At 40.1% G+C, this 12,396-nt stretch overlaps 2 protein-coding genes across 2 annotated transcripts in view; one reads left to right on the top strand and one right to left on the bottom strand.

The window, feature by feature from the left end:
• npr2 (natriuretic peptide receptor 2) overlaps nucleotides 1-3,231 on the top strand; it is a 62,640-nt gene extending 59,409 nt beyond the window's left edge. The window contains exons 20-22 of the mRNA XM_086171123.1: nucleotides 878-976; nucleotides 1,823-1,914; nucleotides 2,694-3,231. Coding sequence (XP_086027249.1) covers nucleotides 878-976; nucleotides 1,823-1,914; nucleotides 2,694-2,756 — 254 coding nt within the window. The 3' untranslated portion in view covers nucleotides 2,757-3,231. The remainder of the gene's footprint in view (nucleotides 1-877; nucleotides 977-1,822; nucleotides 1,915-2,693) is intronic.
• Nucleotides 3,232-6,594: 3,363 nt separating this feature from the next.
• spag8 (sperm associated antigen 8) lies at nucleotides 6,595-12,005 on the bottom strand. Its single transcript, XM_086170119.1, has 6 exons — nucleotides 11,829-12,005; nucleotides 10,724-10,883; nucleotides 10,145-10,190; nucleotides 9,160-9,274; nucleotides 7,682-7,744; nucleotides 6,595-6,690 (listed from the first exon to the last, which is right to left on the bottom strand). Exons 1-6 carry the CDS (start codon nucleotides 11,871-11,873, stop codon nucleotides 6,595-6,597), a joined length of 525 nt encoding a protein of 174 aa, XP_086026245.1. The 5' UTR covers nucleotides 11,874-12,005.
• Between the last annotated feature and the right edge of the window lie 391 nt (nucleotides 12,006-12,396).

The raw sequence follows: 12,396 nt of genomic DNA on the forward strand, positions 1-12,396 counted from the left end.
AGTATAGCGACATTGTTAATGATGATCTTTTTTTTCTTATTTCTATAAAAAAAATTAAAAAAAAACGATAGCAAAAAAAAAGTCAAAATTAAAAAGATTGATTTAATAACCAGAATAGCCACCATTAGCCCTGTAAACATTATACCTCCTCTGATACATACTATCAATCAATTTTCTAATAAATTCTAGTGGCAAATTTTCCAGCTGTGACAAGATTTTCTCTTTTAAATCACCAATATTTTCAGGGTGTAATTTTGTAATTTCATCAATTCTTTTTTTAATTTTCCTTTTTAATATTAATTTGTCATGTATTTTTTAGAGTAACAGTTCATGTCATATAAAGATTTTTATTAATTACCTTCTTTAGTCTAAAAAAAAGGAAAAATTTGGACTTAGCGTTACTTCTAGGTAATTATTTTACTGGTCCGGCCCCCTTGACATCAAATAAGCCATATGTGGCCGCGGACCAAAATGAGTTGAATTGATACCCCTGATCTCCACTGTCTAGGTGATCGGTACGTGCGTCTCTTTCGGGGAACAAGGGACGAATTAAAATCGGAACAGGGATTCAAGAATTTAAGGATTTGATATAGATTTCGACTCAGATGAGTCCCCGGAATTCATACCTTTGTACCAACGTCTGTCTCCAGCAGCCTGTTAGAAATGAGGAACAAGAGGCCAAACTCAGCCATAATCTATATCGCATTTCATGGGTTGTACGTTCGAAGGAGCCGTGAGCGCCGACCCCAACTAAGTCCCGTCGCCGTCTATAATCGCTCATACTTTTGCCGTTCGCCCACACGTCCCATCGTCCGCTCACAACCGTTTCCCTCGGTGTAAGAAGAGCGGTGACTATATTTGGTCTGATCCCTTCCAGGTCCTGTGTGCGCCGGCGTGGTCGGGCTGAAGATGCCCAGATACTGTCTGTTCGGAGACACTGTCAACACGGCGTCTCGGATGGAGTCCAACGGAGAAGGTGAGAACTGGCTTCTGGTTTGTTTAACACTGACGCCATTTCAACGCGCAAACTTTGGTGCCGGAGCTTTTCTGTTTGCTGTCACTCCGCCTCTGAATGACTCCAAATCACATTTAACGCGGTTGTTCTTATTTAACTCCAGCCGAGAGTTTCCGCCGGCGTTTTATTTTCGTCGCTCAGATAACGGTTGGTTTTTACACGGAAGCACTCGAGGCCGTCTCGCGCTCGTGTCGGGACGTCGGCGAGGGGAGGCTCGTGGACGCGCGTCACTCGCCGATAAGGAGGAGAGCTCGTCCCGCGGCGAACAGTTTGTTCAGACGAGAACTGAGCGCCCGCTGATGCGGCGGATGGAAACAATCCTCGGCGAGACCGCGATCTGGCGTCTGGGAATAAGACGAGGAGGATTGACCTCCCGAGTCTGATTCCTCCCAAACTGACATCTCGATTCTTGACTGGCGGCGGCGGCGGGAGACGCTTCTCCCGGACCGCGGTCGGGTATTTTGCAAGCGAATCATCCGATGTATTGATTAACTACCGAGACGCTTCCTGTGTTCTGCCTCCTTCCGTAAATAATTGATAGCACTTAGAGCGAAGGGTCCTTAGCCAGCGATAAACTGCAGCCCGGAGCTCCAGGCGGGAGTCACCTTTCACTCCCGCAGCTCCGTGCACATTAAACGGGGAAAACTAAGATCTGCGCCAACATCCTGGTATTTTAGCAGGAATTCCAACAGGACTGAATATCGTGAGATCGAATGGAGGAAGAGGAGGAGGAGGAGGAGGAGGGATGCGGTGGTTTGTGAGGCTCTCAGAAAACACGGTGATATTCTCCGCGTTTGTGTTTTCCAGCTCTGAAGATCCACGTGTCCTCGGCTACCAAAGAAGTGCTGGACGAGTTCGGTTACTTTGACCTACAGCTACGAGGAGACGTGGAAATGAAGGTGAGAAAGGCATTTTTTTTTTTCCCCCGTCTTACGCCTGCAACCCTTAGTATTGCTTGACTTTCTTTCGCTTCATTTTCGTGTTTGTGACTCGACACATTTTTGCAGAAATAGAGCAAAGAACCAAACAAAAAAAAAAAACTCGAATTCAGTCTCCCGGGAAACATCTCAAATTGCTTATTAGAGACAAAAAAGTTTTGAGTAAATAATAATAGTGCGGTCGTGTTTCCCAGAATCAAGTCAAACTGAACTTTAAGCGCTGAATTAGGAGGATAAAGTAACATAAAGTGTTTGAAGAGAGCGTTGGTGTTTAACCCTCATATTATGTTAAGGGTCAATTTGACCCATTGGGTCAATGGTTGAAATGGGTCAAATTGACCTTCACATAATATGAGGGTTAAAGCGTGGAGAAAATAAGGACACGTTTTCGGTACGGCGAAGCCCGGAACCGCCGCTCGCATCCGTCCGGGCGATGACAGATTCCCAAACAGGCCTGTCGTTATTACTTTATAACAAGTTCACCAACGCGCAACCGCCGGTTCCTTCTTGAATTTCTTCGATTGTTTTTGTTTTTCCCCCGTTCTGTCGGGCGAGTATCGTATCGAGCGATCCGGAAACCGATGAATCGCCGCCCGCCGCGAACAACATTGTTTTTCCATGTGTCATAACCATCATTTATGGAGGAAGTAGAGGGTGTAACTTGAGCTCCACCCATCCTGCTCCTCCTCCTCCTCCTCCTCCTCCTTCATCGATGAACCGATTGATTTCTGTGTTTCCAGGGCAAAGGTAAGATGAGAACCTACTGGCTGCTCGGGGACAAGACTGATGTGTACGTTATCTGAGCGGCTGAGGACACAACGGCGACTTCTTTATTTGTTCTAGAATAAGTCTTTACTGGTGATTTCCGTGCCGAGGGAAATGAAGCAAAACCAAACAATAAAAACCAGAAGGAATTTTCCAGGTATATTTATTACCTGAACACTGAAAACTGCAAAAAAAAAAAAAAAGAATAGGATTGTAAAAGTTGTTTTTTTTTTTTTGTATGAAGAATCTTTCTGTGCCCAGAGTGAGTACTTTTCACGGATAAATACTTATTTTTTGTGTTTTCTATATTCAGATTTGTATAATGTGTTTTGGAGGTTGATGATATATTAATATTTGTAGTTGGGACGCTCGGCGTGAAAGGTGGAGTCAAACTGCAGGCGTTTCATGATACAAGGTGATATGTATATATGTATATCCTATAAACTGTAAGATATTTTGTTCAATAAACTGATTAAAAATATATGTTTTTTTTTCCCGTCTGTGAAGCGGCAACCTGCTTGTCCATGTTTTGTTACAACTAACCCTGCATTTTCATTTTTTTTTCACACTTTGAACATAAAAATGGAGCCACAAAGACCCCCGGGGGGGTCGGCAGAGCCTCCGGTGCAGCTGGCGTTTCCTCGCTTCTCTTTTTTTTTTCCATCCATTTAGCAACTTGAGATGCACCGCTACGATCACCGGATTCATTCACAACTGATAAACGACTGCGGATCGATAAAAATCGGCAGATTCTCTTTCCGCTGATCCTCATCATGTGCGCGCGTTTCCCGTCCGAGGTTGATTCAATTCCAATACCAGTGTATGTCATTTCTAACACATTATTCTATCCTGTTACAGGTTTCCCTGTGTTTTTGCTGCTTTTTAAAAATCACGTGGTGAGGACAAGAAACAGACTCCTTTCAAAAGAACATCATCTTGCTTATCAATTAATAAAAATGTGTTTGTTTTTTTTTTCTAATATGACAGAAAATGCAATATTCAGAGCTGCGGCCTGTAGAAGATCCACAAGTACGATACGGTACGTCTTCACAGGGAGACACCAGGAAGGGACAGAGCACTGAACGTCTTTTTGGAATATTCGGCGACGGAGAATGACGAGATAGCGATCCGAGCATTCTGTTTTGATATTAGTTTTCCACAAAATATATATCAGATTTATTGAAACTGTTTTTCGCACGCGTGCGTCTGTATGCTGGGGGTTGTGCAAACGTAGAAAAGCTCTGCGGAAAAGCGACGAAGGACTGCTGAGAGGGAGAAAAGAAGAGGAAGTGCATCTGTGTGTTGGTGATGACATCACTGCTCATTAGCTGTATATTATCAGTATTAGACAGAGCAGATGTGTGGACTGTGTGTGTGTGTGTGTGTGTATTTCATCTCCACAGGACAACATCTTCCCTCCTCCACGGCAGTAATTACCGCCCACTTCCACCCACTGACATGCAATCGCTGCTTGTTACAGCCTCGGTAACCAGGATGAAGGTGTTTGACCGTCCCCTCCATGAACACGGCCGACCCGCGTGAAAATCTAAAATGATGCGATGATTTTATCTATTTTAGGTCTGCATGTGTGTGAGGTTAGAAAAACCAAAGCATCCATGAAATCTCCTCAGAACAGTGTGAATGTTATTAAAGGATTTTCTGGGATTTTCAGTGATGGGAAAGTATTTATCTTGTGGAAAAACAGATGCGTAACCGTCACTCAAGTGTAATAAGAGTCACAAAACAACACCAGCCGGGACCTGCCTCGTTTTAAAATAAACTCTTTTGAATACAATTGGGTCAGGGGTCGGGGGTTACGACGGCATCTTTGACCTTTTGGGGTCATCGGTGCGGAGTTCGGGTTATTTTTAGACGGTGCGACGCAGCGGCCGCGGACGCCGTGGCATCTTAATCCGTCACTTTTTCTTTTTCTTGTATCAACCGGCAACGTCAGAATTACACAACAAAGAACTAAAAAAAAACGGGAATGAAAAAGGAAAACCGACGCGTCACGTTTCATTTGGCGTGTCGGAACTAATGAGCTCCGCGGCCTTTTGTTTCAGAGGCGAATCGGTCTCCCCGCCTCATCCCACGAGATAATTGAATGTTTGGAGGGAAAAGCTGCATATAAATATAAGCTAAAATTACTTGTCGCCATAGTTACCACAACGTACGCGCCGTTGTCAAGCTCAGACGGAATCAGCAGCTGCAGGAATTGTCCTGTGACTGATGTGAGACCCGACGCCCGCCTGGAGATTCCAGGGTTACTGTCTTGGTATTTTGAATTTTAAAAGAAAAAGTGTTGACTGTATTTTAAGGATGACCTGTCTCGGTGAATCCGCTCACTCTCACCGCTTTATCCTCCAATGAAAAGCCCGGACTAATGAAGGCGCTCTGAGAAAGGAGAAATTACTTCCCTTTATATATGAAATAAAAAAACATTGAAAAAAAAATGTTTTGACATAGTCCGTTGTTTTATTATCCAGATGGTTCTTTTGCTCGTGTTAGATCCCTGACCTCCAATCTGTTGGTTTATTCCCCATGTAAAGCAGAAAAATGAATAAATAGACTATTTCCATACAGATCATGCGCCGTGTCTATTCACAGTATTTTCTATTAAACACATCTTTACACAGATTTTTACAGGACTCAATTCTAAGAGCGCTCTTTGTTTTAAATAGGATGAAGGCTTGTAGGTGTTAATGATAGGAAACCACGGTGAACACAAAAAAAAAAAAAAATGGCAAAACGATGATGACGAAAAGTGTTAACTCACCTCCCAGCAAGAAATTTTCACTCTGGCGGTGCACTTTGACCTTTTAGCGGATTCTCAAACTTCCACGCCGTCTCAAGACGACTCTCGATTGTCCGTTGGTTGCGAATGAGAATGAATTTTTGAGTGTCTCAAGTGAACTTCCTTTTACGCTAAAAGGCTAAAATGATCTTTGTAGACCCTCACGAGTTGGACAAAGGTTCAATATTCATAATTATTGTACACAGTTGCTGTGCCTTGGTGTTGCAAAAAAGGAGATAATGTGCATTGAGTGCACAGAGTCGTTTTATCGATGAAAAACACGAAAGAAGATGCTTGCAGGTAAAAACCCCAAATAAGCTTTGTCATCTTTTGTGGTTTTTGCCCAGAAAAAAGCGGTAAAATGACCATCAAGTATTTAAAATGCATCTCCTCTGGAGTGGGGATTCGGTGACTTTTTTAACTTGTTTCTTTAAAAATGACAGACAAATTAGGGCGAGTAATACATTTCCAAGAAATGATTACCGCCCCATTAAACTGTCAACCTTGATTATGACGGATTGATCCTTTCTGGATATGTGACAGTTTACAAGAGCCAAACTTGAGATGTGTCAAGAAATACAATTGTGAAAAGCAATGACCCGTGATGTTCTGAAAAACCAACACGTTATGGTGTTTGACAGCCCTGATCTCAATATCGATCAAGATAATTGTGAAATCACCGGGACGTAAAGGGTTTTGGATTAAAGGATCAGTTTGTAAACTTAAGAGGCAGCTGCAAAATTAAAAACCAGAAACATTTTTAGAAAGTTCCAGAAGGGGAAACGATCCACATCTTCGGCTGTCGATACGTCTCGAATTTTACTCGGTAGAAAACAAAAGCGCGGCGCTTCCGCATTTCCGGTTTTATTTTGTAGTTTTGTAAACTTACCTGAGCTTCACATATGCTGAATATTACATTAATAGGTTGAAAATGACTTACTCGTTTTGAATTGTGAAATCAGGCAGAATTTAGTGGATCGAACAGCAAATAATGGGCAGAAACACGGCCAACATGATCATTTATCCCCTAAATAGAGCGTGGTCATTTATTTGTCACAAAAACTGTGTTTTCCAGCGTCGGGTCAAGGCCTGGATTCATCCATCCGATCGCCGATTGGGCGGCTGAATCGCGACGACTTCCTGAAATTCACAGTGGGCGTCCGCACAGCTGTCACGCCCTGCGATACGAAAAAAAAAAAAAAAAGAGAATAGCATTCAGCGAGTTGACATTTTTCCCGGATACTAGAAACCGTGTGTTTCTACAAGTAAGCTCAAGCCATCCAGCTGCAAGACACGAGGAGAAAGTTTCCACAGAGCCGGGAGGAATAAAGGGGAAAAATGCCTTTCAATACGGACTCTATAATCATCCTCCTCATGACCTTGGTGGACAAAAGCAACTTTGCTAAGAGCAGCAGCTGTTTCTGCTCTGACAGATTATCTGGTGCCATTAGTGGATCTATGTTATTTATGAGGAGTGAGAAACATGCTTATACAGAGAGAACAGAAATACTACAAACCCAGCTATAATCTTTGTGGCCCGCAGCTTTTCATACACGGTTCACACATGGAGATTCAGTTCCTGCAGGCTGACAACATGGAAAACAACAGCCATGGCGGTCCTCGCCATTTGGCAGCTACCGTATTATCATGACTGTTCCAGCAACACGTCAAAAAAAAAAAAAAAAAAGAATACCTTTTCCAAAGTTGTCATTAGATAATGGTCACCGATCCCAGTAAATCTGAGCAACTGTGTTTTCAGGAAATGTTTGTTTTTGTCCTGTATAAGCTATGATGACGTGTTAGGTCACAATGTGAGTTTCCAGGGAAAAGGCTAAAAAAACACGAAAATTAAAAAAAAAAAAAAACGAGGCAAACAATACCTTTAGCCTGTAAAAACATCTAAAAAAAATTAAGATGGACGCGTTTTTCGTCTATTTTCTGAGATAATACATAGTAATACATTGCCAGCAGCCTATATAGGGCTGCTTGTGTGATTACACATCACATCAAGCATGTTGTGTTATAGCTGCATTTACATAAAATTGATAGAGAAAACTAGAAAGTGACCCTTTTATTAGAAACAACACGAGCTAACATACGTTTAAGGGACCAAACACAGAATACATCATTTCTTTATGTTTATAAAAATGCATAGGGAAAACAGTATACCTGTATCTGCTGGTAATTTTCACTCCAGAATGTAATGGCCTGCTCCGTATTGTAAGAACAACCCTGAAATGATAAAAAAAAAAAAAAAAAAACGTGAACCAACCAACAGCAATACGTGTCCCCGAAATAAATTCTGTACTCTTGTCACCGAGGATCAGAATATTATTTGCTGAGCCACCTTGCATGATTTCAACGGGTGTAGCTTTGGGCTTCAAAGTGAGTGCAATGAAGGCCAAATCCACCAACGCCATATTAAAGGGCATTCACACACACATAAAAAAAAAAACACACACACACACACACACACAAAACACAGACTAACTTTCATCATTTTGCAGCAACATCTACCATTTAAAAGTTATTAAAAGTGCGTAGGTGGAGTGCACACTTTAAAAGGGCCGAGAGGATATATTTGAGCGCAGCTTGTATCTCATCAGGGTCAAACGTTGTCTTGTGACCGGTTTAGGAAGATTTTGAGCTCGGCTTATTTATCAGATGACGTCGCTGCTGTGTTTTTTTTTGAGAAATCTGCTCCCGCCGTCTCACCAGTTTGATAAAGGACAAAATAACGGAGAGCTTAGACCAGATCTGGGCATTTTACAACCCGCGGGTCACATCTGGCCAGCCAAACTACTTTTTTTGAATATTTTTCTTAGTATCTTCAATTAATATTGAATTTAGACACTCCTTATTTCTTCCTTTTGTTTAATTTTGTATGGATAATTACATACAAAATAATTGGTATATTTATATGATTTTAATGTTGAAATAAAATGCCAAAAAATATAAATATTTCAATTTTTTTTTTTTTGTTTCGTTCAATTTACATCATACCTAGTTTGCCCGTGCATCAAAATTAAAAAATAAATGTGGCCCGCCAGCCAAAATAATTGCCCACCCATGGCTTAAACGGAGGAGAGAAGCTAATTATTCATCTAGAATTGCTGATCGAAAAAATGCCTGCATCAGATTTTATAGCTGCCAGGAACATGGCTATAAAAACATAATAAAAGTTGAAATTTGTCACTGGATACTTTCTGTATTTTTATCACTTCCCTCTTCCTCTTTATAATCTTCCGGCAGTTTGTCGTCATGCCTCTTGTCCCAGTTTTCGTAATAGCATCTGTTTCGTTTCGACCCAGACGAATCAGAAGAAAATAAATAGAAAAGTTTGAAACTAAACAGAGGGTAATCATTCAGTGACATCATCTATTTACGAGTCTGGAAAAATTACACTTTCCCGGCGAAACGCTCAGTATTTGAAGCAAAGGCTACCGGATCGGCAGGTCGGCCAACGGTCGCTAGGCAGATTTCATGGCGGTGATATCACCACGGCAGCAAAGGGCTGCACACAGGAGGTTCGCTTCACGGATCAAAATCAGTAAAAAGCCAAATCAATGACAAGTGACTCTGACAGTCAATTTGAGCCTTGGAAAATTTCGTAAACGTGGAACTCGGCGCAGTTTTTCGACTCTTACTTGATCAGTTTGTGGGCCGACAGGCACAAACCCCTTGACCTGAAAGTCCCTTTGGGTCGTGGTGGAGAAGTCGGTTTTGGGGATTGGCGGGTTTCGTTCGGCATGAAGCTTCTCACTGTGAAAACGACATATGAGATCAAACCGGTGAGAAAAGAGAAAAAAAAAAAAAGAGAAATAAAAAAGGTTTTCTAGACTTTGTGTGGTCACAAAACACGCAGCAACTGTCAAACACCTGAGCCACAAAACCGCGACCGCCATGTCAGAATGCACAATATCGAGTCACTCTTTATTAAAATTATTGATCATCGCCACAAAACAAGAAACAAATAATAAAACCGGATCCGGCTTGATGGGAAATTATAACCTTCGACATATTGTTAGCTAAGAATTGTCCAAGAAAAAAAATAAACAACCTTTCGAGCCAAGCTATTACACAAAAATGTCCAGCTGGTGAAATGAGATCAAATCGCGTTTAAAATAAAATATCAAATACTACCCTAATTGTACTCTTTCAACTATCTGACATTTATTTCTAGGAAATTTACAATTTAACCCTCATATTATGTTAAGGGTCAATTTGACCCATTTCACCCATTGACCCAATGGGTCAAATTGACCCTTAACATAATATGAGGGTTAAGTATGATAATTATAATCTCTGCATGCTGATAAAAATACACATAAGACTAATCTAGTTTTTTAAACTAATCTAGTTTCTTAAATTGTTTTTCTGAAGTTTACATTTTAATCTAAAGACGTGTCAATCCATACAAACAAACGGAGATCTTTTAAACTCTTATCTGTTTTTCCAAACATAATGAGGTGAACTGAGGTTCAACTTGGAATCCACCAGATTTGAAGGTACTTCCAGGAACAACAGGAGGAGAAACACAAATATTTTATACATACTGACAATTTGTGTCGCTATATTTCACTAAATGAGCCACTTGTGATTGAAACAGCAGGTAGAAGTGATTTTTTTTACCTGAATTTCTGTGCCAAGTGTTTCTCCAAAAGCTCCTCTCTTGCACCTGTTGAACCAGGAAACCAAATCAAATAAATATGTATTGTGTGTGTGTGTGTGTTTGTGTGTGTGTATGCATGAGTATGCGTTTGTTTTTTGAACTATCCACAGGACTGTCTCAGAAAATTAGAATATTGTGATAAAGTTTTTTTTATCTTCTGTAATGCAATTAAAAAAACATAATTGCTTTTTCATCATATTCTAATATTTCAAGATAGGATTTTTGAGTTTTCTTAAGATGTAAGCCATAATCAGCAATATTAAAATAATAAAAAGCTTGCAATATTTCAGTTGATCTGTAACAAATCCAGAATGTTTGACATTTTTGTTTTTGTCATCGCATTACGGAAGGTAAAGAACTTTATCACAATATTCTAATTTTCCGAGACAGCCCTGTATGTGACACGATGACGTTCGCAAGAATAGCAGCTGCAGCTTGATTATCAATTAAGATCCCCGTTTCGATCCACGTGATTTAAAAATATTGTGTTGCTATTGAGTTAGAAATATTAAAAGGGACACACACACACACACACACACCTCGAAGCCTCACCCCCACACTCTTGGGTGGGACATAAGTTTCTCTTGCTGAGCTGGCTGCCTCCATCTTGGCCTCCCAGTCCAGAGTGAGGATCCCTCTGTGTCCAGATCTCTGAATGTCTTTTCTGCTTCGCTCAGAATCCAAGTGTGCGACTGCGGTCTGGATAGACGGAGGGGAAAAAAAGGGTTTCGGTGAAACACTCGACTCATTTTCAGCAATATGATATAGTCGAAGGTGTAACTGGATTGTTCTTGATAACAACTATAATTAACCCTTGTGTTGTCTTGCGGGTCAAAAGTGACCCACTACCATGTTTAGCTGTCGAAAAAAACACCTTAACCTATTTTTTTTTCAACTTGAAATTTTATGACTTTTCCTAAAGAGACCTGATAATTAGAAAAAGTGATATTTCTTTTCCATGTGGGCTGTACACCACTAGGGTACAAACTAGGGGAGTAAACACAATGTTAAGATCGCACGAGGGTTAAAAATACTTTTATGTTTATTGAGTTTTATTTAGATTAAAATGTATTTGTGTTGTTTTTTTTTTTTTTTTGGTCATGTTTGCTGTGTTTTTAAGATAATCATGTTTTGGTTTTTTTTTTACAGCGTTATGCATTTTGTTTTCTTTTCTCAATTCCTAGATGGTCTAGTTTGTTTTTTTCCTTTTTTTTTATTAGGGATTCACCATATGAAAAGTATCAATGCTATGTGAAAAACATATTTGTCCTTACCTCTTGTAACAAAGTTTGTGTGTGTGTGTGTGAGAGAGAGAGAGAGAACAAACCTGACAACACAACATAAGAGTGCACAAACACTGAAGTGAGAATGAAAACTAATTCTTGTGTCCTGTTACTGTAGTTTTGGAGTTTTGGGTCGATTAGATTTCTCTTAAGCACGAAATACCCCCAAAAAAGTTTGTACTCTGTGAAATCAAGTCAGCCATTGTTTTTCTTTAGTTTCTTCTGATGACAAAACATGAAGTGAACCTAGAACGTTGTCACGGATCAAATACAGTCGTTACGTAATTTGTTCATCTATTAGATGCTACAAATAGTAACTAACTCGAGTAAGTAAGTAACTATCTAACTAACAGAAACTCACCTCTTCGACCCAGTTGTGAATTTTGCAGACGTTTTTTTCCTTCATTGTGTGACGCTCTGAGATGAAGTTTCGCCTGGAACAATGTCAATGCAAAGGCTCGGTTGTCGGAAGTGTCGCCATGACAACCACGAGCCACATGTGGTGTGACCCGGTAGCAGGCAACCTCCTCTGGGCACCGTCGAGATCTTTCACGGTACCATGAAGAGGTCCTAGAAATGAATGCTCTTCATTTCTATAGCAGGATAAAAATAACATGCTTTCTCCTTCTTGAGAGAGCTTTCATTTGTCCGAACACAAAACTGGTCTTCTTTGAAAGTAGATAATAGCCAGCTGAGCCACTGTTGTCTCAGAAAATTCAATTTCATTTCATTAAAAAAAAAAAAAAAATAAGGACAATTACCGATAGATTTTGGTTTTCCAATGCGTTGAATACATGTATTGAGTTTAAAAAAGTTTTTTTTCATCTTATTTTATACTGTTTAATTTAATTCAATTTGATTTAATTTAATTTAATTTAATTTAATTTAATTTAATTTAATTTTATTTTATTTTATTTTATTTTATTTTA

The sequence above is a fragment of the Fistularia commersonii genome, chromosome 23, assembly GCF_037954325.1.
Source record: "Fistularia commersonii isolate RoL2024-O1a breed Wild chromosome 23, RoL_Fcom_v1.0, whole genome shotgun sequence".
Classification (NCBI taxonomy): Eukaryota; Metazoa; Chordata; class Actinopteri; order Syngnathiformes; family Fistulariidae; genus Fistularia; species Fistularia commersonii.

What these genes read in the sequence shown, in the direction of transcription:
- spag8 (XM_086170119.1), bottom strand. Translation starts at nt 11,873, where the DNA reads ATGAAGGAAAAAAACGTCTGCAAAATTCACAACTGGGTCGAAGAG. An exon ending in TCGGCCCACAAACTGATCAA is followed by an intron (nt 7,745 to 9,159) that starts GTAAGAGTCGAA and finishes TTATCATTTCAG; the next exon opens with GGTTGTTCTTACAATACGGA. An exon ending in AAAATTACCAGCAGATACAG is followed by an intron (nt 6,691 to 7,681) that starts GTATACTGTTTT and finishes TTCGTATCGCAG; the next exon opens with GGCGTGACAGCTGTGCGGAC.